Source organism: Aspergillus candidus (genome assembly GCF_002847045.1).
Source record: "Aspergillus candidus strain CBS 102.13 unplaced genomic scaffold BDW47scaffold_7, whole genome shotgun sequence".
NCBI lineage: Eukaryota > Fungi > Ascomycota > Eurotiomycetes > Eurotiales > Aspergillaceae > Aspergillus > Aspergillus candidus.
Genome location: NW_020194012.1, coordinates 314,346 through 339,603, shown reverse-complemented (window position 1 = coordinate 339,603; position 25,258 = coordinate 314,346). Strand labels below are relative to the sequence as shown.

The window sequence follows — 25,258 nt, the reverse complement described above, 5'->3', positions numbered from 1 at the left end:
GACAGCTCCAGTCTAGTCTGGTGTTTAAGCTCGAGGTGAATATTCCCTGGTCAAAGACTATTAGCCATAATCACTAAGACTAATCTATGAAACTCGAGTGATTCGAACAAACAGAGTGAACCGGGATTAAATCACGCAGGGTTGATTTCCACACGGATACCAGCCTGATTGGTGGTGGAGACGTGTTCGAGAGTGAATCCATTCAATCATGCTGACGCTCTTGCCCATTTCTACCCTGGTTCCTTTTTTTTTCCCTTCTTTGTCTTTTCCCTTCCTTTTTCTTTCTTTTTCTTTCTTTCTTTCCTTTTTCTCTTCCTTCTACTTCTTTCCCTTCTTCCCCTCCTCATCCCCTTCCTCTCGATCGATCTCTTCCTTGCTTGTCTGGTTTCATATAAACACCCTCGACTCTAGCTCTCTCTCTCTCTCTCGGAATATTCTCGTCCTACCACACCATCTGAAATCTCACACCATGGCTGAAAAGGTGGGGAAGATCGAGGATGATCCCCCAATCCAGACTGAAAATCAGTATGTCATTCCACCTCTTCTTGATTGTTGATCTCTCACTGAAACTGATCTCTTTATCTAGGGTCACTGTCGAGGCGGTTCCTGATGACAAGCCCAAGGCGGAGCATATTAACCTGAACAAGAACCTTGAAGCCAAGTGAGTCTCTAATCCGGAATGTTCCATTTCTCACCCCACAACCCCGGTACTAACGCGACACAGGATCAAAAACCCCCTCGCTGATCTCACCCCCGCCGAGGTCCTGCGCGATGTTGAGGATTTTGCCAACGAGCATCAGCTCCAGGACATCCTTCCTCACTTGCGCAAGGGTGCCCTCATTGCTCGCGACCCCCAGAACTATGACAAAATCCCCGAGCTGGACGAGGATGACCTTCGGACCATCGACGACGAGGTCACCCACAAGTGGCGCCAGCCCCGCCAGCTCTACTTTACCATCATCCTCTGCTCCATTGGCGCGGCCGTCCAGTGAGTCTACCTCCATACCCTTCGTCCCGCGCACGTCACTAATCTCTCAACAGAGGCTGGGACCAGACCGGCAGCAACGGCGCCAACCTCTCCTTTCCCGATGCCCTGGGCATCCCCGAAAAGGATAACCCCAACGCCGAGAGGAACCAGTGGCTGGTCGGTCTCGTCAATGCGTATGTATCAACCATATCAATACCAAACAAAATACTGATCAATGAATAGAGGCCCTTACATCGCGAGTGCCTTCATCGGCTGTTGGCTCTCCGACCCCGTCAACAAGATCATAGGACGTCGCGGTGCCATCTTCGCCTCCGCCATCTTCTGTATTCTGACCCCCATCGGTTCGGCCGTCAGTCAGACCTGGCCTCAACTCTTTGTCACTCGTCTTCTCCTCGGTATCGGTATGGGTCTCAAGGCCTCCACCATCCCCATGTTCTGTGCCGAAAATACCCCCGCCATCATCCGTGGTGGTCTGGTCATGTGCTGGCAGGTAACGTCTCCCCGTCATAGATAAAATAGTACATGTACATGATTGCTGACAGAACACAGCTGTGGACCGCCTTTGGTATCTTCCTGGGCACCTCTGCCAATCTGGCTGTCAAGGACACCGGCGATATCTCCTGGCGTCTCCAGCTCGGATCGGCCTTCATCCCCGCCCTCCCCCTGCTCGTCGGCGTCTACTTCTGCCCCGAATCCCCCCGTTGGTACATCAAGAAGGGCTCCATGCGCAAGGCCTACGAGTCGCTCTGCCGCCTGCGCAACACGGAGCTTCAGGCCGCCCGGGACCTCTTCTCGATCTACTCGCAGATCCGCATCGAGCAGGAAATCGCCGGCAAGGGCTCGTACGCCCAGCGCTGCGTTGAATTGTTCACCATTCCCCGCGTCCGCCGCGCCACGCTGGCTTCGTTCGTCGTCATGCTGGCGCAGCAGATGTGCGGCATCAACATCGTCGCCTTCTACTCCTCGACCATCTTCCAGGAGGCCGGTGCCAGCGTCACCGAGGCCCTGTTCGCGTCGTGGGGATTTGGTCTGGTCAACTTCCTCTTCGCTTTCCCGGCCGTCTTCACCATCGACACCTACGGTCGCCGCGCCCTGCTGCTTTTTACTTTTCCCCAGATGGCCTGGACCCTACTGGCCGCCGGCTTCAGCTTCTACATTCCGGGCGACTCCAAGGCGCACCTGGGCTGTATCGCTCTCTTTGTGTTCCTCTTCGCCGCTTTCTATTCTCCTGGCGAGGGGCCTGTCCCGTACGCGTACTCGGCCGAGGTGTTTCCCCTTTCTCATCGTGGTATGTTCTCCCGCCACCTTTCTGCGCCGTCTCCACACTAATCATGAATAGAGGTCGGCATGGCCTGGGCAGTCGCTACCTGTCTCTTCTGGGCGGCTGTCCTTTCCATCACCTTCCCGCGCATGCTCGACGCGATGACCCCAACTGGGGCGTTTGGTTTTTATGCGTCAGTTCCTCTTTTCCTCAGTTGATTCTTCTCCCATGCTGATAGATGTAGCGCTCTCAATGTCACTGCCCTGGTCTTGATCTTTCTTTGGGTGCCTGAAACCAAGCAGCGGACCCTGGAAGAGCTGGACTACATCTTTGCCGTGCCGACCCGCGTGCACATGCGCTACCAGATGTTCACGGCGCTGCCCTGGTGGATCCGGCGGTATATCTTCCGACGCAAGGAGGAGCTGGAGCCGCTCTACAAGTTTGACAATACTCACGAGGAAACCCAGGAGGCTTGATTGACCTCATGATGGCGTTGACATGGGACAGACTGTCGTCATTTCGGAGGATTGCTTGATGGACGATGGATGGATGGTTCACGGGTTTGATGGATCGGTGGTTTAATGGACCGGTAATAGTCGATAAGAGAGCTAGTACTGTATTTTAGTACTATATTAGGACTATTTTATGAGTATGTGAGTATATGAAGTGTAGATGTAGGCTTGCTTCTATCAATACCAGCGGGCAGATAGTACAGCGGAATACTACCTTGACACGAAGTACATCATCACAAGAAGAAGAAAACTAATCCAAAAGATAGCCCGTCCGGTAAGACCTCCACACATCAAACCCCACCTTTTCATACCACCCCTCAATCTCCACCCAATCCACAAAGATGCCATCAATTGCAGCACCAGTGGTATCACCACCACCGCCACCAGAATACGAATGATGCCGTAAATAATCAACCGCAAACTCCACCAACCCCAATCCCACCCCCTTCCCCCTAAACTCCTGATCAACACCCACACACCCGATGAGACCCGCGTTCTGGCCCGCGCGGGTGAAGAACGCAGGGAATGCCCAGTTTTGGGTGAGGATGGGATGGGAGGGGGGGAGGGCGATTAGCCAGGCTATTTGTTTGGGGGGACTTGTTGGGGTGGTTGTTGTTGTTGTGGGGGGAGGGGTGTGGATGGCGGAGAGGATAACGTTCGGGTGCGTGGTTGGGGGGTGGGTTTTGTAGAGGCTTATCCAGTCCTGTATATTTTGGTGATGCTGTTTAGTACCCAGATGACGGGGGAAGTATGGCAGTGGTAGTAGTCAGGTATGGGAGAGGAAGGGGATTGTTGGGTGGTGGGGTAAAAAGGATGGGGAAGAAAGTAGGAAAGTAGGGAAGAAAGAAAAAGTAGACAAGGAAGGAGAAGGGAAAGATGGAAGACGTACGGCGTTTTCAGAGAAATTCCTCATCTGTCCCGCAAGACACTCCTCATACTGAGCTTGCTTGATCGGCGTGAACGATATATGATTTTGTGCTGCCTGGGCTAGATATTTCCCCCCAGTGGAAGCGAGAGTGGAAATACTCTGATAGAGATCCACAGAGCGAGGTTTCAGCGGATTGAGGTGAAAACCACGGTTTGTGAAGAAACTTTGTACAGACTGGGGTAAATCTGTTGGGATGCCGGGCCAGAAGCGCGGGATGCCGCTGCCTAGGTTTATGCGGGTGCCGGATGGGAGGGAGGCGCGTGCTGCGGCGAGGAGCCTGGTGCCGATGCCGTGGTTCTGGTGGGAGGGGTGGACGGCTAGGACAGCGAGGTGTGCTGTTTTGGTGTTGGTGCTGGCGTAGAGGATGGCGCAGCCGGTTGTTTCGTCGGTGCTCTTGTTTCTGGCGATGAAGTGGTGCTGCGTGTGATGCGCGTGGAGGAGGGTGGATAGGAGGTCTGGATCTGGGGTGTAGGTTGGGAGAGCTGCGCTCCAGACGGAGAGAATGCCCGAGAAGTCACTGTTGGGATTGTATTGGGTTATGTGGATGTCAGCAGACGGGGTCGGTTTTGGCTCGCCGACGGGGAGAGCGCCGCGGGGGGGAGCCGTCCCGAAGAGAATGTCTGTTGCGGCGGCGAAGGCTTCGAGGGTGGGCTCGTAGGTTGTCATGTAGGTAGCGATGCTGGCGACATCATCGAGGAAGTCGTATGGGCTGCATGCAGCAATGGCGACTAGTTTGCGGGTTCGACTGGGGAGTTCAAGACCCAGCGATTGCTGGTAGGGTGATTCCCGCGCGTTGATGGAAACGAAGACGACGACGTCGGCTGCTTCCACGGCTTGCCATTGTTGGGTGGACAGGCCTGTCGGCGCGTAGTGGACTTCGGCGACGTTGGGCGCGTGGCGATTAAGAAGCTTGAGGTACGGGGAGGCGCTGTACGTGCCTGGTCGGCCTAGGCCTTCGCCGTCGACGGCTCCGCCGGCGGGCGTGGCGCCTCCTGGGAAGAGGAAGACAATCTGCGCGCTGGGTGATAAGGGGAGGATGCCCTTGGTGTCTCGGACGAGGGTTACTGAGCGAGCGTAGATCTCGCTGGCTAGTGTGACGCCTTTCTGGTTGAGTGCGGCGAGCTGAGACGGCGGTTGTACGCGCAGGGTCGTGTCCCAGTCTAGGAACTGGTCCTTTAAAGTCGTGACCCGGCGGTACGCTTCGTCTAAGCGCGATTGTGGGATCTGGCCTGATTGTACAGCCTCGCATACCTGCTTGATGGCAGCTACTTGGACGTTGTAGGTGTGGCAGATCATGATGCTGTCGCTGCCTGCTCCGAGGGAGAGGACGGCGCCTTGCTCAGTGCCGTATGTCGCCCGGATGCCGTCCATTTCCAAACAGTCCGTGATGATCATCCCGTCGTACTGCATATCCTTGCGCAGGATGTTCAGCACGTCCGGGGACAGCGTCGCGGGAAGACTACCATCGCCAATAGCAGGGAGGGAGATATGGGCCGTCATGACAGACTCGACGCCCTCAGCAGCGGCGCGACGGAACGGCACCAACTCACAGCGGCCCAGCTCGTCGCGAGATTTTGTAATCACCGGAAGCCCGTAGTGCGAGTCGACCGCTGTATCCCCATGACCTGGGAAATGCTTGACGCTCGGGATTACCTTTTGCTCGCGCAGACCCCGCGCAGTGGCGCTGGCGAAGCGGCCCACAAACTCCGGATCGTCGCCGGGGCTGCGCACCCCGATGACTGGGTTCAAGGGCTCAGAGTTGACGTCGCAGACGGGGGCGTAGTCCATGTTGATCCCGAAGAACTGCAGGGTCTGACCGGTGATGACGCCCGCGTCGTAGGCTAGCTCTGGCGAGTAGGTTGCGCCTAGAGCCATGGGGCCGGGCATCTGGGCGGCTATGGGAGGTGAGATCCGGGTTACTAGCCCGTTCTCCTGGTCGATGCCGATGAAGAGCGGGCGCTCATGACCGGCTAGTCGGGCTTCCTCTTGGAGGGCACGTGTGAGAGACTAGATCATTCTTAACATTATATAGATATAGGGATATGTGTATGAGGAGGGTACCTGGAGCTGGGCCACATCGCTGATGTTTCGCTTGAACAAAACAATGCCGCCAAGAGCATGCTCATGGATCAAAGACTTGATCTCAGGGCTAGGGGTGAGACCGTGAAAGCCAACAGCAAAAAGCTATTGAGTCAGTCATAGTATGGCAGGCATCAGTGGAATACCTACCTGGCCGACTTTGGTCTGCAATTCGGAGGGTGCCATCTTTACTATCAACACAGTCGATGCGGGGCTATACCCGAAGTGGGGTTGTCCAGGGGTTGGGGCGGATTGACAAGACAATGCACGAAGTACACCGTACTTGGATCGATTGATCAAGCTGAATCGGAGAGATACTACTTTTGTAGTAAAGAGAAGTGGGAGAGGGGTGAAGGTGAGGGGAAAGCAGATGAATTAAATGAAGTCAATTTGGGCTGCTGACAAACATCGTCTCTACCCGATCCGTTCACATTGAAATTTGAGTGAAATGGATGTCACTGGATCCCTATCATTTCAATATCAACTATACCTCCTACACTTCCATTGTATGGTAAATGACAGACGAAAAAGCCTGCTGCTCAAACTTAGGGTCTTTGTCTGGGTTAGGGTTGGTAGACTCAAACCCTAACTCTCCAGTTTCAGGTATATACTTCCCATCAACTTCCACTCCAACAGGACGCTATCCCATCGCCATGTTTCCCTTTGGACCACTGTTAGGTCGTCATATGAACCCCACACTCTTTAGAATATTGGTGAAGGAAACAAGACCGGCATCGATACCGCAACAGCGAGACCTACGCCACCACCAGTCCCGCTATTCGAGCTGAGCGAAAAAAGATCCGACGTAACATGGTTCCTGTAACTGCTGCGAGGCGCAGTTGTGATAGAAACGGTGACGGGGAGATCTTGGCAAAGATGCAGGATGATGCGAACGTTTACGTGTCGTGGAACAGGTTGAGTGGGTGGTGGATGTGGCGGATTGTCGGTAGAATGGCCCCCCTTTTCCTGTCTTCTGCTGGATTATCAAACATCGGGGAACGGGCTGACATGCTCCAGGCCTCTGTGATTATCGTGCCCTTTGGTGAACTCACAGATCAGAGCAGCTTTTCTTCGTCCTAATCCTGAAGTCATCTGACGCGCGAGGCCGCGCCAACAGCAATGTCAGAAAATCAGACAAGGCACCCCTGTTATAGTCCGGTAATGTTACCGACATGTCATTCAATTATATACGGCGATCCTGGTCTAGTGACATGGCAGTGAGGCAATAGTACCAATGCAACGGCCGTATGTGCATCTAGTTTCCTACCCTCCCGCGCTGATTGAGATCTTTGCATTCAAATACTAAAGGGACCGGGGTAACACGTGGGTACCAGGCGACTGAAACGTCTCGGCTCATTCACGAGCTTATCCAAATCCTGGTAGATGTTTATTTTTTCCTGCTCTCCTACTCGTTGTTCTTGACCCAGAAGAATAGAGAACCCCGGCGTTACACTGTGGTGAAACGTACACTCATACTCGCTGTGTCACTGAGCACGGCTCAGGGTCTGCAAGAAGAGAGAAATGAACCGAGTACGAGAAGGATGTTTCGAAAAAGCGAATTATATCCTGGATACAGTCAGAACATGCTTCGTTAGTCGGATTCAACACGAAGAGGTTCTGCTCCCTGTTTGTTTCAGCCGGGGTGAGGTAGGGCAGTATCGGCCACGTGGAGCTGACTACCATCTTCAGCCCATCCAACACCGATTTGATATTCAACATGGTCTCCCCTGTCAACATTCGGTCTTTTCAAGATTCCTCTTTGTCATGGATCCACCGTACTCGCTTAGTCCACAGCTTCTGTTCCTGGCGGGCACACTGCAGTTACCCACTCCGTGTGCCGTCCTCGTATCACTCGGCGCTAATTCGTCAAAATTCAGGGCTGTATGCGAGACCACGGCGGTCTCTGGAGAGGGCATCGTCCAGGAAGGTGTCATACTGGTCAGGCTGTAGTCAGCATCTTGAGCCTGCTTCTCGCTGCCCTAGGGATGTCGTTTCCCCTCCTCGACAGTCTTCTAGAACAGGATGTCAGTTCTCGGAACCGACATTGGAGAGGGGCTGGGATGAGACCTGCAAGCTCACCAATTCGAGGTCTGTGGGTCCATCTTTGGCGTATAGTGTCTTTGTGTTGAGCCACAAACACGGACAATAGTGCAATATGGTACCCATCATCCTGCAGCCACAATGCCATGTCGTGGAACCGTTTATCTGCCTTGGAGAACGAGGCATCACCGTCACGATGGGCGAGTTCGGAATGTCCAATCGAGTGGATTGAGACCATGGGATCAGGGTCAGCAGCATGGGCCACCATCCCAGCCGCAGTCCCATCGACCCCCCAGTGTGTGGCTATACTAATCCCCTGCGTCACGACAGACGAATGGCTTCTGCAACAGTCTGCATCCCACACCGTCCCAGCGTGATGACAGGATGGAGACCTTGCAAGTGGCTAAGCCCCTTGGCCACATGGTGCTGCCAGCCTTTTAAAGGAATCCGGTTCTTTCTTTTCTTTTCTTCTTTTCTTTGGCTTCTTTCTCTTTCTCCAGTATAGCCCTCTCTAGGCCGGGCGATGTGTTACTGGGTCCCTGGCTTGTGCTTGAAATCTATTTGTCAGTAAATCGCCCTCATAATGGCCCTTCGCGCCGTCAGCTTTGGCCTGCTGGTGTTCCAGATCGGAGCTATCCCTGCGCTGCAGCCTTATGCATCTGCCCCTGCTACCGCGGTGCTTCCATCAATTGCATCCACCTCAATCGCCACCGCATCATCCCAGCTCGATCAACTTGCCAGCTTTGCTCTAAACGTAACAACGGAGAAGGTCTCAAACCGCACAACGCAGAAGCGTAATGGCTGTACGCGCAACAAACTGCGAGTTCGTCGCGAGTGGAGAACTCTTTCCGACCCGCAGCGGAGGGCGTTCATAGATGCGATCCTGTGTCTCCAACAACTGCCCTCTCAGACCCCTCCCGACCTCGCCTCTGGCGCAAAAACCCGCTATGACGACTTTATAGCCACACATATCAATCAAACCGGGCAGATCCACTTCACGGTACGTCCCCAACAGCTTCGTTCTGCCCCTACTGACCACTCCAGGGAACGTTTCTCGGATGGCATCGGTACTTCCTCGGGGAGTTTGAACAAGCGCTGCGTGGCGAGTGTGGCTACACAGGCGACTACCCGTGAGTACACATCCATAGACTAGAGGGCCCATCACCAACAAACCCACCCAGATACTGGAACTGGCCCGACGACACAGAGAACCTTGAAGACTCCCCCATCTTCGACGGCAGCGACACCTCATTCTCCGGCAACGGGGCCCCCATCCCCAACCAGCCGCCCAAGTTCGCCCTCACCATGGGCGACCGACCGCCCATCTGGCTCCCCACCGGCAGCGGCGGTGGGTGCATTACCGACGGGCCCTTCAAAAACTACACGCTGAACCTCGGTCCCGCGGGACTGGCCCTCCCCGGCGGCGAACGAGCCTCCGCGCCCAACCCCCTCGACTACAACCCACGGTGCCTCAAACGGGACCTCACTTCCGACATCCTACGCCGATTCTCCAACGCCACGGCGGTCGTCGAGCTCCTGCTCAAGAACCGGATCGTCTACGACTTCCAGAACTCCATGCAGGGCACGCCCGGCAGCGGCGGGATCGGCGTCCACGGCGGCGGCCACTATTCCATGGGTGGCGATCCTGGCCGCGACGTCTTCACCAGCCCCGGAGATCCTGCATTCTGGGTCCACCACGGGATGGTGGATCGGCTGTGGTGGATCTGGCAGAGCTTGGACTGGGGCGCGCGGTGGGATGCGATCTCGGGAACGGGTACGTTCCTAAATGAGCCGCCGTCGCCGAATACGACGCTCGAGACGATGGTGGATATTGGGTATGCGGGGAGTGGGGGGCCGGTTGCGATGAAGGAGATTATGATAACGACTGCGGGGCCGTTTTGTTATGTGTATCTTTGATTTTCTTTTTTTTCTTTCGTTCCTGTCGTGGGGTGTTTGTAGTGGTTTGGGTTAGGGTTCCATATAGATTTGAAGAAGCGTTCGTGGGAGTATCACTGGCTGGTGATTTATTTCATTGATTCCGGCTAAACAGGACTTATAGTAGCGGAATATATTGTTTGACTTGGCGGTTTTTAAGCTTTGTCCATTCTTCCTCATGCATACCAACTGGCTCGACAGTGAACTGCATATCGACTATCAAGCAGTGTCATTCATGCGTTGATCGTTCCAGAAAACCAGATCGCTATCCCCGCAGCATTCTCAACAGTTGATCTGCTGGGCTTTCTTTGCTCTCATCGTGCCTGATCAACAATGATCAATACTCCATATGGAAAAAGAACATGTCGATCCGTCTCTACGCGAAGTGGGCGGGGCGTATTCAACATCCGAATACGCCATTCTTCCAGCACCAAATCTGCGTATAGCTTCAGACCAGCATACAGACACACAACCAGCAACAACACCCAGATGCAACATTCTCCATCAAAATATCTAGCAATAACATTCTCCTCCCCCATAATCTCAAAAGCGCAAATCATGATGCAAACGAGGCGACCGCGGCACACACTAAACCGTCCATGTGAAGAGTGGAGCAGCGATCGACATCAGCACTCCCCATGGGGGGATGGAGCACCGATTGCCACCAACTCCTGGGATTTCATTAAAGCTGTGCCAGTCGCCGGTTTGGACCGCGAAAAAGAACAGACCTTTTCCACCTTATCACCTCGCACCCCACCTATCTTCGATCCTGTGCTCCCTCATTTCGGCCATATGTCGTACTAAGATGCGACTGCTGTCCGGCTTGGCCGCTACCACGCACTACCACGAGATCAACATCGTTTGATCCGCTGACGGCTTGAATCTGAACCAGAGGGGGAAATTACCCAAAAAGAAAGGGCGAACAACGCAAAAGAAGGCCGACACCAGAGCAAAAAAACCGCAATAAAGCAAAATGTCGAAATCCGACATCGAACACAGCAGCTCAGGGGCCAACCCCGAAGCGGCCGCAACGGACCCCGCCAAACCGACTCTCTTCCAGCGATTCAAGACACACATGAAGCGATGGTGGTGGGTGTACCTGATCGCATTCTGCGTCGTCGTCCTCGTCGTCGTCCTTCCCGTCATCTACGTCGGCGTCCCCAACTTTGCCAACAAATACATCAACGACTACGAGTACGACTACTCGGGTCTGGAAATCACCAACCCGCGTCCGGACGCGTTCCACGTGCGCCAGAAGAAGAAGATCTCCATGGGCGGTGGGTTTAGCGGGAGTGGGTATCTGAGCCCGTTTGACGCCGATATCAAGGTGCCGGATACGGAGGAGACGTTTGCTGTGTTTCCTGTGCAGCGGATTGCGTTCGATGGTGGGGCGGAGCTGGATATCGATCAGGATCTGCATCTGGATTGTGTGGAGTGCTTGGGGAAGTTGGCTGTGCAGGCCGCGACGAATGAGGATCTCGCGGTTTTGGTGACTGGGAAGCCGGATTTGAAGTTTGGGGCGCTGCCGACGGCGCATTTGGATATTCATAAGACGATGAAGATGAAGGGTGTGTTCTCCCCCCCTTATAATATATTGATATAGATGCTAACTGGTTCAGGCTACGATGTACAAAGTGAGTAGACCAGACTATATGGCCACGATCAGCGCACTGACCGATATAGAATTTGTCAACACCCCAGGCAGCTTCAACGTCACCAGCGTCAATCTCCTAAAACCCCCGACCAAAGAAGGCTACAACGTCAACGCCACGGTCGTGCTCAAGAACCCGACTCCTTTCTCCGTCGAGATGGTATGTCTCCATGGATATGACCCCCAGTATCTTGACTATACTAACTCAATCATAGGGCTCCGTCAGTTTCAATCTCTCCATGGGAGGCTCCGACCTCGGCTACATCGACATCCCTAATCTCACCCTCAAGCAACCCAGCAGTGAACTCGTCATGCTGGGCGACCTGGACATGGACCTGCTCATCCAGCAGGGCGTATTCGGGGACGGCGACGGCCTGGGCGAGGTCACCATCGACGTCCAGGGCACTCGCTGCGAGTACAAAGGGGAGGAAATCCCGTATTTTGCGCCTGCGATCAAGGCGATCAAGGCGAGTGCGCATATTAATCTGATGGATTATGCGTCGAGTTTGATGTAATATTTGGTTTATCTTATTTCATTTATTCTTCTAGGTTTATGTTATGTTTTTGAGATACCTGTATATCTGGTTGAAGACTATGGTTGTATGTGTGGAAGGTGGTTCACATTTAGACATGTTTGCAAATAGACGTCAGGCTACGTTGGGGAGGAATTGACGAGAATGATCAATAATGATATCGATGATCTGTCACAATTGTATGTGCAGTTACAGAACACTCTGCATGCCAAGGGATCACTGATTCCACATTGCATAATTATCACTGTTCTAGGACCCTATTTATGTCATCACAGGATGTATTGTACTGTCTACAGCAAGGCGCGCTCGTTCGAGAATGCGGGGCCAATCCTTGTGTTGCGCGACAAGGAGCACCTCCTTCCACCCACCAACCCTCCGTCCACTATGGCTCATTCTATCAATTCCCCTAGTCTTGAGCTCATGTTCTCCTAAGTATCTAGCCTCGTTCCAGCCATCATGACTCAAAACAACGAAGACATGAGGAATCCAAGCCCTAATCCCGCTTATTCTTCCACTGGTAAAGCCACCACTACCACCACCACCACAGCGTCCCAGGAGAGAGACCACGAAGATACAGAATATGAGCGCCTCTTCGGGACCTTTGAGCTTGGTGAGCAGCCACCGACAACACGTCGGGAACTGTGGTCCTATTATCTCTACTACAATGGTAACTCCCCCCTACTACTTTACTTCAATCAGCCGCTCACCGCATCCAGGCGACAACGGAGTCGGTCCAGGGACATATACCAAAGCCCTGTATGTGGATCATTCCAGAAGTTCCATAAGCACTCCGCTTATGCTCCCTGTCTAACGGATCAGCTTCCAATGGGCTCTCAACCAGGTAGGCTGGCAACCGCACACCAACCCCCCCAAGCCCTGCACCGAATCGTCACCCTGCGTCGTGCCTTGGACGGGCGGGCCCCGCAGCGTCTCCTCCGTTATACTCATTGCCGACGGCCTCTGTTTCGCCTTCATGACCGTCATCTTTATCTGGCTCGGCAGCGCCGCCGACTACGGCTTCTTCGGCCGCTGGCTGCTCCTAGCGCTAACGGTCGTCTGCTGGGCCCTGCAGTACGGGATGATGGCCGTCCGTCAGCCGTCCCAGTGGCCGGTGGCGATGGGGCTCTACGTCGTCTCTTATGTTGCCTATGGCGCGACGTTGGTCTTCTACGCTGCCGTGTTTCCCAGACTAGCGCGACAGATGCCGCGGGTGCGAAAGGCACGCGATGAGTTGCGCGATGGTAACATCAGTCAAGAGGAGTATGATGCTTTGGAGTCGATGGAGAGAAATCACATAAGGTTTTCCCTCTTTCCCCCCTATCTTGGATGAGGACTTCCTGCTGACTTACATAGCAACGTCTCCACCGCCCACAGCAATATCGGCTACCTTCTGACCTTGGTCCTCAATCTGAGCGTGCTGCTACCCATGCAGGGTAACGAATTTGCCAACAATCTAGCGCTTTGCTTGACGAATTCATGTATGGCTTGACTTTATGATCTGTTAACTATTAAGATATGCTAATGAAAGCAGACTGGGTCGTCCTCGGTGTCTGGTGGTTCCTCTTCCAGCAGAAACGTCCCGGTCCAGACGTCCCCAAAGGCTCTAACTACGCTACTATCGGTCTGAAGCAGTTGTGGATGGCCCTGCGAGAGGTACGCGCTCTCCCGCAGACGTTTTTGTATTTTGTAGCGTATTTTCTGCTGGCGGATGGGTTGAACACAACTGGTATTTTCCCTCACCTCTCTCCTCTCCCTATGATTTAAAACAAGAGAGGAAAAAAAAATTGATAGAACAGGAACCCTCGTCTCCATCATCCAAACCAACCAAGTTGCCTTCTCCTTCCTCCAAATCACCTACCTCGGCATTACGCAAGCCGTCTGCTCCATCGTGTCCACTTTCGGCTTCTGGTACATCCAGCAATACTTTCGCATCCGCACTAAGCGCATGTTCCTCGTCACCAACTTGTTCAGCGTGTTGATCCCGCTGTGGGGGATGGTGGGACTGTGGACGGGGAAGATTGGGTATCATCATCGGGTTTGTCATGCTTCCCTCTCTTTTCATTTCTAAGCTGACTGTAGTAGTGGGAGTTTTATCTTTACAATGTTGTTTTCGGGCTATTCCAGGCGCCGTATTATGCTGTATGTCACCCCCCCTTGGTTGGAAGATGAAGACAACAGACTAGTACCCAAGTACTATACATGATAAGAAATGTACTAACTGAATATATAGTATGCCCAAACCATGATCTCAGAACTAATGCCCACCGGCTACGACAATATGTTCTTTGCCCTATTTGGCATCACCAACCGCGCTGTATGTTCTTTTTCTTGCCTACTGATCTGTTAACTGGGATATATGTACTAATCGAGGAATATGATCTAGTCATCTATTATCGGCCCCAACGTCATCCAAGTCATTATCAACACCACCCAGAACAACTGGATGGGCTTCCCGTTTCTGTTTGCCATTTGCGCAACGGCCATGGTGGCTATCATGTTTGTGGATGTCGAGAAGGGGCGCGCAGATGCGAGGCGGTTTGTGTTGGCCAAGACTGGTGCTTCGGGTGGGAGCGGGAGGAATGAATAGTAGTATGTTCTTCTGGGTTAGGACGGCTATTGGAAAATATTATCCAAACATGGGGAGTTGTGTGGGAGCGTCAGGGTTACCAAGATGTCGGCCTATTCATATACGCATAGGGTCAACCTCAAACAAAGATAAACAGAGCCTATCACGATTGAACAGGGATTCCTGACCGCCAGGTGCACCCTCTACACTCCGCTAGGACCGGGATAATATTTCCGCCATGTAATCAGCACGATGCTTTTGTTGGATGTACGCAACGCCACCGGGCGATATACTTCCGCTAACCACGTTTGGGCAGAGGAGGACATATGTCACAGCGTTATTAACTAAAAACAGTGCTAGTGAGAGTAAAGGATTGGGCTGGACTATGAAGTGGCCAAGACGACCACACCCGCCGACAATGAGAATTCAGTCACATTATGAGAGTAATTTTCTTTCCATAGTGATAACTTTTCGGAGGCTTTAAGAGAATGGTGGCGGGAAGAAAGCAGAAAAGGAACCCAGGGGGCGGAATTCGAATGGATAGTGACTTTGTTTACCTGGTATGCATGTCAGAGTCAGCTTGTCAGTGAGCTGGGAAGGATTGTATCTGAAATTGAATAGCATACGTGAGCAAGGTGTACGGGGTGTAAATGGGGTCGGAGGTGTCAATATTGGTAGTCTCATCTGCAGGTAGACTGTCCATTCATGGTGTCGATCTTACCCATCACATAACATTCTAACCATTAGACATCATTCACTAGGGCCTTGAGACCAAAGATATCCTGGCAGCAAGCCTTGATCCATGTACAAATAACAGGGGTCGACTCACAAGAATGCAATGTTATCATCTAGAATTCAAACTCATTTTTTTTTATGTCAGGCGCCCCGCCATCCTGTTTTTTTCTGATATACCTTTAGTCCCCCGCCTTCCCTGTCCCTCCACCGCAACACCAGCTGACCCAGCTATGTTTACACCACTGCCGCAGCTGACGTCTGAGACTTCCCTTGACGCTCTTGCTCCTCCGGTGGTCCATATCTCCCGTGAAATTCGCCGTTCCAGTAAGGTCAACGAGGTATACAGCAAGGCCTTGGATGAGCACGGCCCAGTGATTATCGTCCCCAGACACGGCCGCAAAGAATATGTCATTGACCACCGATATGCCCACGAGGTTCTCACCGACACCAAGAACTTTACATTCGAAAAGGCAGCCTTTGAGCTGCTTCATCTAGGTTTCCTGGCACTCTTTGACAACGGCGCCTTCGTCCGCGATGTCGACAGTCTGGTGGAGAACAACGTCCAGCCGCGCATGAATGCCATTATTGAACAGATCTTTCCCGTCTTTGAGCAATACTTCGACCGATTGGCGGATGACCTGCCCGACCCAGCCGTCGACAAGACGGCCATCGAGTTTCCTGACATCTTCCATCGGATACAGCTCGCCGTCGCCCACGCCATGGTCGTCATGATCCTCGGACCCGCGCACGCGTCCTCCATCGTAGCGGGTCATTTCGCCGCGGTGGCGGTGGCCATGGCCAATATGACCGGCATGCATGAGAATACGCAGGAGTGGGCATGGCTCCCATGGCTGTGGGTGTTGGTCAATGGACTCTCCGCCGTCCTCTTCACGATCATTCCAAGGTTTTTCTTCCACGTCGTTCCTTCGCTGTGGAAAGCCCGGAACAAGCATCTGGAGAACGGTCTCGCCGCCAAACACGGCCAGTTCGTCCCACTCTTTGACATCCTGCTCGCGAAACACTACCACGGCACGACCGGGTGGTTTGCGCTAGCCGGATTCTTCCGCTGTGTCATCCTCTGCGTCGGGCTCATCTTTGCCTCCATCCACCAGACTGTCGTTGCCGGCCTCTGGATCCTCATCAAGCTCACGCAGAAGCAGGATGAGTACCTGCCTGCTTTACGCGAGGAATGGGAGCAGGTCAGCCCGGCGGGCGAGTGCCTGAACGTCAAGAAACTCACCCAACTGACACTACTCGACTCCTTCATCCGTGAGGTCCTCCGAACGAAGGGCGATTCGTGGGGCCCCGTGCGCCAGACCACTCAGCCTGTCCGTGTGGGACCATACGTGCTGCCGAAAAACGCCATGTGCCTTGTGCTTATCTCCCGGGCGCACCAGCATCCTGACAACTACGGGACGGAGGGAACTGTCTTCAAAGGCTTCCAGTGGGTAGAGAAGGGACGGCCGGCGGTCCAGGGCACCCCCGAGTTCCTGACGTTTGGGCTGGGCCGATGGGCGTGTCCCGGAAGGCAACTTGCCATCCATGAGATCAAGATCATACTCTACATGATTTTTTCCAAGTTCGACGTTAAGCTTAAGGGGAATACCTACCGGGTGATCAACACGATTAACACGACCTCTGTCGCGCCAGAAGCGACCTTTCTGTTGAGGCGGAGAGACTGTGTGAACGGCAAGCCGGGTGTTTCATCGTCCTGGAAATCGAGAACAGGGGATAATGCGCTGGCTGGATGAATCAATTGTACTTGAAAATTCAGAACATATCAGGAGTCACGTAACACCACAGAAATGTTGTTCGATCTACAAGAAATCAGTCTACCTCTACCACACACGCTCGATGTAGCGTGGCCTTGCACGGATTCTTCGTATTGTTGTAGTAAGTCCCCTGTGTACTTCAGGAAACACTAGGTGACAAGCGCTCACCAGTAGGGTTGAAGCTATGCCCGAGGATAAGTACGACGCGGCCTAGGCCGGGTTTACTACTAGGCCGCGTCTACGATTTTTTCTTGCATTGATCTTATATCCTTTTAGAGAGGGAGGGGGGGAGCGATGGAGTTATGTGACTCCAAGTCCATCAATAGATGGATCGTTACATGTACAATGCACAACCCATAACATTCTTTTCTAACTCTTCTTTTCCGCCATTCTCCTTTTCAACCCCATCTAAACCCTTTTGTGTGCATTTGTGGCCATCTAAGAAGTCCGGCGAAGCTTTTTAGACCTTTCATGTAAGAGTAGGGATGACCCTGGCGATTTTCTTGTGTTTATGCGGGGTATGGTGTGGAATCCTTGTCAGATCCTCGAGTAGTAGTACGGTATAGTAACTGCCGTATGAGGGTCCACACAAAAGCTGTAGTTTACGAAAGATGTGGTATATGTGCACATATCAAGAATAGGTCAAGGATGACAACAATATGACAAGGGGCAATAAAGTAAAGAAGAGAAGGAGGAGAGTAAATAAGACAAAGAGAAGAAGAGGGAGTGGGGAAGAGAATAGAAAAAGGAATGCAAGTATGCGTCTAAGGAGAAGAAAAGAAAAAAAGTGGAAAGGTATCACTCTATCCCCTTCTGTCTCGCAATCTTTCTCTCTTGCTTCGCGTCGATAGCCTCACGCCATCTAGGCCCAAACACAGCATTCAACCACACCCCGCCGCCGCTGAGTGCCAAGAACAGCGCAGATATAGTATTGAACCAGCCGACGCCGAGACCATCGATAGCAGGGAGGGCGACACCTGTTCCCAGGGCGGCAAAGGCATAGCGGAAGACGTAGTTACCAGCGACGACTTCAGCGCTGCGGCCCTTGTCGTGCATGACGTCGAGGCAGTAGGTGTTGAGGCTGGGGAAGCAGAAGAGCTGGGCGACGCCCTGCACGAACATGGCGAGGACGGGGACGATGATTCCGCCGACTTCGGTCTGGACCGTCCAGCCGTAGACGAGGATGCAGCCGGGGCAGGCGATGCAGATGTAGGGTAGACATGAGAGAAGCCTGTCTTCTGGGATGCGGAGCCCGTTGCGTCGGTGGATGCTCTTGCGGACGACGTGGTCTGCCCAGCGTCCGCCGACGAAGGTCCCTGCTAGGTAACCCGCCCCTGGGGCGAGGTAGAAGAGGCCTGCTTGGATGGGGGTCGTGAGGTGGAAGCGTGGGTTGAGTAGCGAGCGGATGGGCGTGAGCAGAGCGTACTGGTTCCAGACGAGGGCGCCGGCTGCGAGGCCGGTGAGGAAGAGGTTGGGGTATGATATAAGGAGGCCCGTGACGCGGGTGGGGGAGACGCGTTGCCAGAGAAGCTTGGCTTGGGTGGGGAGGGGACGGCCTTGCAACTCGAGCTTTGTTGTTGCGGGAATGGTTTCGGGGAAGAAAAAGATCAAGAGTATGCAGGCGAGGCCGGTCATTGCTGTGAGGAGCCAGAAGATGACTCGCCAGGGTCGAAAGGTTACGATCACGCCCTGTTCAGGATCAGTTGGGTTAAGCCTTGGTGGTGTGGGGGTGTAGGAACTTACGCCGAAGAAAGGCCCCAGAGCAGGTCCTGTCATGCTGCCTGATAGGAGCCATCCCATTGCGGAGGCTCGGGTTCGTGGCTCGTAGATATCTCCGATGGCCGAGCTACCAACCACGAGGAAGGACGTGCCTTGAAAGGCTGTCAAGACTCGGAAGACACAGTATACTGGGAGATTCGGGGACAAAGTGGTGGCGAGGGTAAATGCAAAGAACAAGAAACCGCTGACGATGAATATCTACGGGCGGAGATACTTGTCAACAATCAAAGGAATGCTATGCTTTGCGGGTGACATACCGGACGACGACCCCAGACTTGGCTGACAGGCCCCCAGAATGTCGAGGCAATGCCCATGAAGGCCAGATATAGGGCGTTGCTCGCGTTGATGATGTCCGACGTGGTCTCATATGTCTTTGCTAGCTCAGGTACTGCCGCCAAGATGGCCGTGGACGATATGGGTGCCAGGAACGCACAGTACGAGAGTATCGAGACAATGACGGCTTTCCGCGCCGGCGAAAAACGCTCGTACTGTGCGGCGTCCTTCTCCTCGTAGCCATCCTTGGCCATGGCCATGTCATGATGGGACATAGGTCCCTGGTCTTGAACCAAGGTGTTGGGCGTGTTTGGTAGTGAGTCAAAATATGGCCCATGTCTGGATCCCCGTCCGTTGTCCAACAGTGCCTGGGGTGGGACCTGGGTAATGGACGAGTGCGTCGAAGATCTGTCTGACATCCCTTCTGGGGTGTCTGGGTCCTGGTTCAAACGAGTGTTTGACATAGTCTATGACAAACTTTGAAGCATTGAAATTCGGTCCATAAAGTTGGAATAGAAAATTGTTGACATAGTAAAGAATAGAGAATAGACTGGGTTCAGGCTAGAAGGACAGTATATAACTTTCCAAGTTGGGCCAGGTCGGCCACTAACGAGTGGAAGGAAATGAAGATGTTCAATCTACAGTGTTCCAAGATTGCTCATCGGCACGAACGAATGGATCAACGAAGTAAATTCGTGAAACTGCAGCGAAACTAGAGACGAGAAAAGCAACGAAAACCGGCACGACAGCTCCATTGGCCGGAGGACATCCTGAAACCACATGCGTCCTCAAACACGCAGTCAAAATAGGGGATAAAGCCTCCTGTCCCCATCCATTGCGTGTTTTGAGAGGATAATATCCAATGGGCAGCAGAACTATCGTCACATCATCAGCACGACATGGCCAGCAGAACCCTCTGATGGGGCCTGGGTTGCGTTCTGGTCGATGTGGTTGGAGCCTGGCACGCAATCCTCGCCTAGTTTAGGAACTCTGCGAGGCATATTCTCGCCAGTCCTATACATAATCCCGGGAAATTGGACGGCGAGGTCGTTGCTCAACCAATGGTAGTCGTCCAATCCGGTCACGCCCATCGGCACTATACTCGGGAAAAGCGGCCGGGTGTCTATCGATGATAGCTTGGCCTAAAAGTGGGACCATGATCGACACGGTGGACGAGCTGGGCCTCTAGACGCCCAACGAGGGGCGACGCTGCAAAGGGGAGGAACGATCCCAAGGGAGCCATCGGTCTTAGCATCTCCATCGATGGAGACTTGGCTTTTTGGCAAGCTCAAGACTAATGGCCGAGGACCCAGGAAGGATTTTCGAGATGACAACGCGAATCCAGTCAGCGTTCATCCGATTTCCCGAGTAGGTCCGCCTTGTTGTACAGTTATGAACCATCCATTATCCATTTGCCGAGTGAATTATTCACTCTTCAACACTTCTTGTCCCGCTTGGGATAAGTTCCCTCATGGGGACTCTATTCGTTGGATGGAGAATCCAGTGCTGTTCAATCCAGACATTTCTCGCATGGGATAGAGATTAGCTTTCCCTTCCTTAGCAGGCTTGAGTTCATCATCTTTCGCGCTAGGTTTTCATCATCGTTGTTCATCCGAGTCTCCACCCACCCCCAAGTATAAGACCCGTCCAGTCTAGTGGGATAGTGGAATGGTGTTAGGCAACAGTTGAACCGAACAATGAGAGGACCTCGACGAGTCCATCGAGCCCATCATAAGCTGAGGGATTTCAATCAGAATATCATTAGTAGAGGTCAGAATGAAGATACTAAAGATGAGGCATTAAATTGAAACGACCTGGATAACTCCACCCATGTGGTTCATCCGTTTGATCGAACTGGACCGGTTCTTTGCTCGATTGGGCTTGATTCGTCATCAGTATTGTGGTATATAATGATGTTTGATATCACAGAATGACAGATGTACGAGAGGAGTCAAGGTGTATAGAGAGGGAGAGAGGAGGGGGAGAAGGTATACAGAAGAACACCTGATGTTGGTGTGTATGGTGAATACAGGGAATACCGTATATTCCCAGCATTAAATGATAAATACAGTATGGTATGGGAAGGGAGACCCTGAATTCAGCGGCCAATCACGGGACCAGATCACGGGGCCATGACGTCGCCCTTTCATTTCCCCATCCGTCTCTTCTCTTTATCCCTTGTACCTTAACAAGTTACTACCACCTGGCTCCCCACCTAATCTTTCCTCCCCGCCCCATCCTTCTTCTTCTTCCTCCACCAACTTCTTCATCCTCAACTCTATTGTTCTCTCTCTATCCCTTTGTTCCTCCCCCTCCCCCTTGTTCAAACAAATATATTTTTCCCTTGATACCTACCCCTCCCCCCTTTGCCCCCCAGTCCTGAAGAAATGTCTTCCAGTAAGGATTCACAGGGTGTGCCTGCCGGCAGTAAAGGGTCTTGGTCCAGTTTTCTTAAGGTATGAGACATTACCCACCACCTACTCCCACTCTTCCACCAGTCCACTCTGCAAATAGTCGTTGCAAATGGTCCTGGCATCTAGGAGCTGGCCTGTCCAACACTGGATACCCCACCGCCCCTCCCATCACTCCTCTCTTGCCGCCTAGGAAACTAACAGTTGGATCCTACCCAGTCGATCGCCTCCTTTAACGGGGATCTCTCGTCCTTGACCGCTCCTCCTTTTATTCTGTCCCCGACCTCCCTCACGGAATACTCCGCCTACTGGGCCGAACACCCCTCCATCTTCGTGGCTCCCGCCCGCGAGGCGGACCCAGAGAAGAGAGCCCTTCTCGTCCTTAAGTGGTTCCTCACCACCCTCCACCAGCAATATTGCAGCCGCAGTGAGAAACTGGGCAGTGAGAAGAAGCCCCTGAACCCCTTCCTCGGAGAGCTCTTCATCGGAAAGTGGAGCTCGGACCCGGAGGTGGGCGAGACCACTCTCATCAGTGAACAAGTCAGGTGGGTTATAAACATCCCTCCCCGGTCGACACCCGTCGCAGAACCTTGTTTTGACTTTGTTGTTTGCTCAGCCACCATCCTCCGGCGACAGCCTATGCCATCCAAAATGAAAAGCACGGCGTTCAGGTGAGTATCCTACGATTGCACTCCCGATCGATTAAGCGGAAAAAATTCCTGACAGGTCTCCACAGCTCCAAGGTTACAACGCACAGAAAGCCTCCTTTTCCAACACAATCCAGATCAAGCAGATCGGCCATGCCCTGCTGACTCTGACTCCTCCCGGGGCGGACCCCCAAGATCCAGCCCAGCAAGAACAATACCTCATCACGCTTCCGTACCTGCACGTCGAGTCGTTGATCTACGGAACCCCGTTCATGGAGCTGGAGAAGACCACTCGAATTGTCAGCAGCACTGGATACACTGCCAAGATCGACTACTCCGGCAAAGGCTGGCTGAGCGGAAAGAAGAACACCTTCAACGCCTCGCTCTACAAGGAAAGCGAAGGGGAGAAGAAGCCCCTCTACACTGCCGACGGCCAGTGGTCGAAGAGCTTCAGCATCAAGAACGCGCGGACGAAGGACGTGATCGACACGTACACGGTCGATGAGAACCCGACGACGCCGCTCCAGGTCGCCCCGCTGGAGGAGCAGGACCTGTACGAGAGTCGGCGGGCGTGGCGCGACGTGGCCGGCGGGATCCTCAAGGGCGACATGGACTCGGTGTCTGTGGCCAAGGGGACGATTGAGAATGCCCAGCGAGAACTCCGCAAGGTCGAGAACTCCGAAAATACGGAATGGCAGCGCCGGTTCTTCAAGCGCGTGGACGGGACCGACGAGCAGTTCCAGAATTTGTTCAGCAGGGCGAACCTGGAGTCGCTGGAGAGTGACAAGACAGGTGGAGTGTGGCGATTCGACCCGTCCAAAGCGGTGGACGCCAAGCCCCCGTATCACAGCATCGACGTGCCCGGCAAGGGACTGGGGGTGCCGGAATAAATCCACGTCTCGGATTGGATAGAGTGCGGGATTTTAGCTGTATAGGTATTACCTGGGGTCACGCGTCATTTACGTGATGGGATTTTCTTTGGGTTTCATTTGCTGGGTTGGGTCTACTTGTGACCCTGGTGATTATAGATTGTTCTCGTTACCGCGTTTCCTTTTTGTGCTTTGGATAGGAATCTTCCGAGTCTTCCTTGGGATCGTGTCATTAACTATTATTGAGCATCCTGTACATAGAACGATCCCACGTTACTTGTCTCTTCCATCTAGTATAGTAGTTGCCTCTGACAGGATGAAGTATATTATGACCCTTGACACAAGGAAGCTTGTCTTTATTGAGCTACAGAATTCAAATCCATCGCGCACTGGGATTTTACTGTATACTGTACTTATATATCGGTCAGTCGATATGGGATAGGCCCAACTCAGCCTAAAACGATCAATACCTACCAAACAAATCTAATCTCAACGACAGCAGTGAAACCAAAGGTGTACTCTTCCAACCTTTAGCTGGGCGTATAGTTCTCGTGTGCGAGTAGCTGCTTAGTACTGCAAAATATATATACCATCAACAATCAACTCTAAACAATCCATACACGTTCAAAGTCCTACGGAACCCAATAACAAGCACAATCAAAGATACACACACCGCATACACACCATACACGTATCTACAATATATATACATACACCCACCATCCTTACATGAAATCCAACTCAATACCCATACAAAACCCCCCTCGGCCAAACCAACCACGCCTCCCACTCGCTCCCCAAAAACTCCCCCACAGACTCAACCAAAAACCGGCCCCCATCGCCAAATATCCACAACCCTGAGAAGCGGTGCAGCAGTGCCCCGTAGCACGCTAATATCACCAGCGCTTCGGGACGCCCGTGCATAAGCAGGTCGATGTAGGAGGGGGAAATGAGGACGGGCCAGGCTATTACGCCGTTGGGGTTTGATTTTTTCTCCCTTTGGCTTTCCTTGTCGCTGTTGATGTTGACGTCGTCGTTTTCTAGACACAGGCGCGATGCGTTGGCTGCGACTTGCAAAGCATGTATCGTCTGGTGATAGACGCGGGTTGAGTCTGCGCCGAGACGACGGGCGGTGATGTGGTCCCGGAGGTGGCGAAATGGGGGTGCTAGGTTATTGCTGTCATCGCCGTTGCTATCACCACCACCACCACCGCCATTCCAATCGAAGAGGGCAACGCTTCCCTCTAAAACGGGTGATAAGACAGACGCACGAAGCATCGACCACGCCGATCCCGTAACAGCACGGACACCATGGTGCAACCGGAGATATTTCACAAAGCGAGCGATAAAATGTCCAAAGTCCGTATCCCTATCAGGGAGATCGCGAAAGACGAGCGTATCGCAGAGGGCGTGTAGGCCCAGACAGGACGAGAAGAGGAGGAGCGGGGCGCAGGTGTCTTTTGTGATGGGGACGAGGTCCGGGGTGGCGTTGAAGGCTGCTAGGGCGTGGGTTTGGAGCTGGGCGGCGTGGTGGTGGTAGGATTTGCGGAGGGAGGGTTGGGTTGCGCTTATGTGGAGGGCGGAGAGGGCGAGGAGCTCGTTGGCGAGGTAGGGGGCGGAGAGGGCGAGGGAGGTCAGGTTTGGGGTGAAGAGGGGGGAGTCGGAGTCGGGGGGTGATGTGAGGGATTGAGAGGTTGAGGTTGTGAAGTTGTGGAGGAGTTGGAGGTGGAGGAGGTTTGCGGGGGGTCCTTGGGGGGATATAGTCTCGTGGAGGTTGATTGGTGTTGGTGGTGATGTTCCTGGTGCTGTCGATGGTGGTGATGGGCTTTCTTCTACTGTGGGGAGTCGTGGAGAGCGGTACTCGCATGCTCGCTCTGCGATGGAACAGTGGGAGCAGATCGGACGGCGTTCGTCGCACTGGCACGTGAGTTAGTATCTTGACAGTATCCGGAATAATGCAGGACTGACCTTGACATGACGCCGCTTACATTCCAGGCAACCATTTCTGGACTTGCGATGAGCCCTGCGGACCATAATTTCTATATCCACTACCACCAGACAAGCCTCACCAAGCTCTGCCAAATGACAAACTAACAAGTGAGCGGCCAAACTAGAGTCACTGCGCCTCAGAAGGATTAAAGAAAAAAACCAAGCCCCAGGTCCAGCCTCGCTAAAACCCACAGGGTGAAACAATCAAGCCTTGACACCATCAATGAGTGTAGATCATCGAGATAAGCTGACACTAACGGGGCAGTGGAAGTGGAAATACGCGTATGCAC

The 25,258-nt window shown here is 53.2% G+C and overlaps 9 protein-coding genes across 9 annotated transcripts; 6 read left to right on the top strand and 3 right to left on the bottom strand.

Moving 5' to 3' along the window:
* Positions 1–262: 262 nt before the first annotated feature.
* BDW47DRAFT_100794 (sugar porter family MFS transporter) lies at positions 263–2,901 on the top strand. Its single transcript, XM_024811529.1, has 8 exons — positions 263–525; positions 587–661; positions 725–988; positions 1,042–1,161; positions 1,211–1,478; positions 1,538–2,276; positions 2,328–2,442; positions 2,494–2,901. The coding sequence occupies exons 1-8, from the start codon at positions 470–472 to the stop codon at positions 2,723–2,725; spliced, it is 1,869 nt and encodes a 622-aa protein (XP_024674778.1). The 5' UTR covers positions 263–469; the 3' UTR covers positions 2,726–2,901.
* A 110-nt stretch (positions 2,902–3,011) lies between these two features.
* BDW47DRAFT_123301 (putative beta-N-acetylglucosaminidase) lies at positions 3,012–5,954 on the bottom strand (the record flags this gene model as incomplete). The annotated part of the gene is made up of 4 exons (XM_024816022.1): positions 3,012–3,464; positions 3,651–5,696; positions 5,751–5,873; positions 5,919–5,954. The coding sequence occupies 4 exons, from the start codon at positions 5,952–5,954 to the stop codon at positions 3,012–3,014; spliced, it is 2,658 nt and encodes an 885-aa protein (XP_024674777.1).
* Positions 5,955–8,367: 2,413 nt separating this feature from the next.
* On the top strand, positions 8,368–9,725 carry BDW47DRAFT_134555 (tyrosinase family protein; the record flags this gene model as incomplete). The annotated part of the gene is made up of 3 exons (XM_024818120.1): positions 8,368–8,808; positions 8,853–8,938; positions 8,990–9,725. The coding sequence occupies exons 1-3, from the start codon at positions 8,392–8,394 to the stop codon at positions 9,723–9,725; spliced, it is 1,239 nt and encodes a 412-aa protein (XP_024674776.1). The 5' UTR covers positions 8,368–8,391.
* A 763-nt stretch (positions 9,726–10,488) lies between these two features.
* BDW47DRAFT_82169 (DUF3712 domain-containing protein) lies at positions 10,489–11,978 on the top strand. The gene is made up of 4 exons (XM_024819937.1): positions 10,489–11,311; positions 11,363–11,377; positions 11,427–11,554; positions 11,610–11,978. Exons 1-4 carry the CDS (start codon positions 10,717–10,719, stop codon positions 11,907–11,909), a joined length of 1,038 nt encoding a protein of 345 aa, XP_024674775.1. The 5' UTR covers positions 10,489–10,716; the 3' UTR covers positions 11,910–11,978.
* A 326-nt stretch (positions 11,979–12,304) lies between these two features.
* BDW47DRAFT_82167 (uncharacterized protein) lies at positions 12,305–14,594 on the top strand. Its single transcript, XM_024819936.1, has 9 exons — positions 12,305–12,594; positions 12,644–12,683; positions 12,747–13,226; positions 13,281–13,405; positions 13,459–13,653; positions 13,724–13,962; positions 14,010–14,066; positions 14,158–14,241; positions 14,311–14,594. The coding sequence occupies exons 1-9, from the start codon at positions 12,384–12,386 to the stop codon at positions 14,512–14,514; spliced, it is 1,635 nt and encodes a 544-aa protein (XP_024674774.1). The 5' UTR covers positions 12,305–12,383; the 3' UTR covers positions 14,515–14,594.
* An 836-nt stretch (positions 14,595–15,430) lies between these two features.
* Positions 15,431–16,986, top strand: BDW47DRAFT_100789 (cytochrome P450). The gene has a single exon (XM_024811528.1). It carries the CDS (start codon positions 15,459–15,461, stop codon positions 16,977–16,979), a length of 1,521 nt encoding a protein of 506 aa, XP_024674773.1. The 5' UTR covers positions 15,431–15,458; the 3' UTR covers positions 16,980–16,986.
* An 812-nt stretch (positions 16,987–17,798) lies between these two features.
* Positions 17,799–19,471, bottom strand: BDW47DRAFT_115748 (putative MFS transporter; the record flags this gene model as incomplete). The annotated part of the gene is made up of 3 exons (XM_024814834.1): positions 17,799–18,689; positions 18,744–18,977; positions 19,037–19,471. The coding sequence occupies 3 exons, from the start codon at positions 19,469–19,471 to the stop codon at positions 17,799–17,801; spliced, it is 1,560 nt and encodes a 519-aa protein (XP_024674772.1).
* A 1,783-nt stretch (positions 19,472–21,254) lies between these two features.
* BDW47DRAFT_100785 (OSBP family protein) lies at positions 21,255–23,348 on the top strand. Its single transcript, XM_024811527.1, has 4 exons — positions 21,255–21,508; positions 21,683–22,008; positions 22,080–22,134; positions 22,200–23,348. The coding sequence occupies exons 1-4, from the start codon at positions 21,440–21,442 to the stop codon at positions 22,998–23,000; spliced, it is 1,251 nt and encodes a 416-aa protein (XP_024674771.1). The 5' UTR covers positions 21,255–21,439; the 3' UTR covers positions 23,001–23,348.
* Positions 23,349–23,720: 372 nt separating this feature from the next.
* BDW47DRAFT_123295 (uncharacterized protein) lies at positions 23,721–24,982 on the bottom strand (the record flags this gene model as incomplete). The annotated part of the gene is made up of 2 exons (XM_024816021.1): positions 23,721–24,896; positions 24,968–24,982. The coding sequence occupies 2 exons, from the start codon at positions 24,980–24,982 to the stop codon at positions 23,721–23,723; spliced, it is 1,191 nt and encodes a 396-aa protein (XP_024674770.1).
* Between the last annotated feature and the right edge of the window lie 276 nt (positions 24,983–25,258).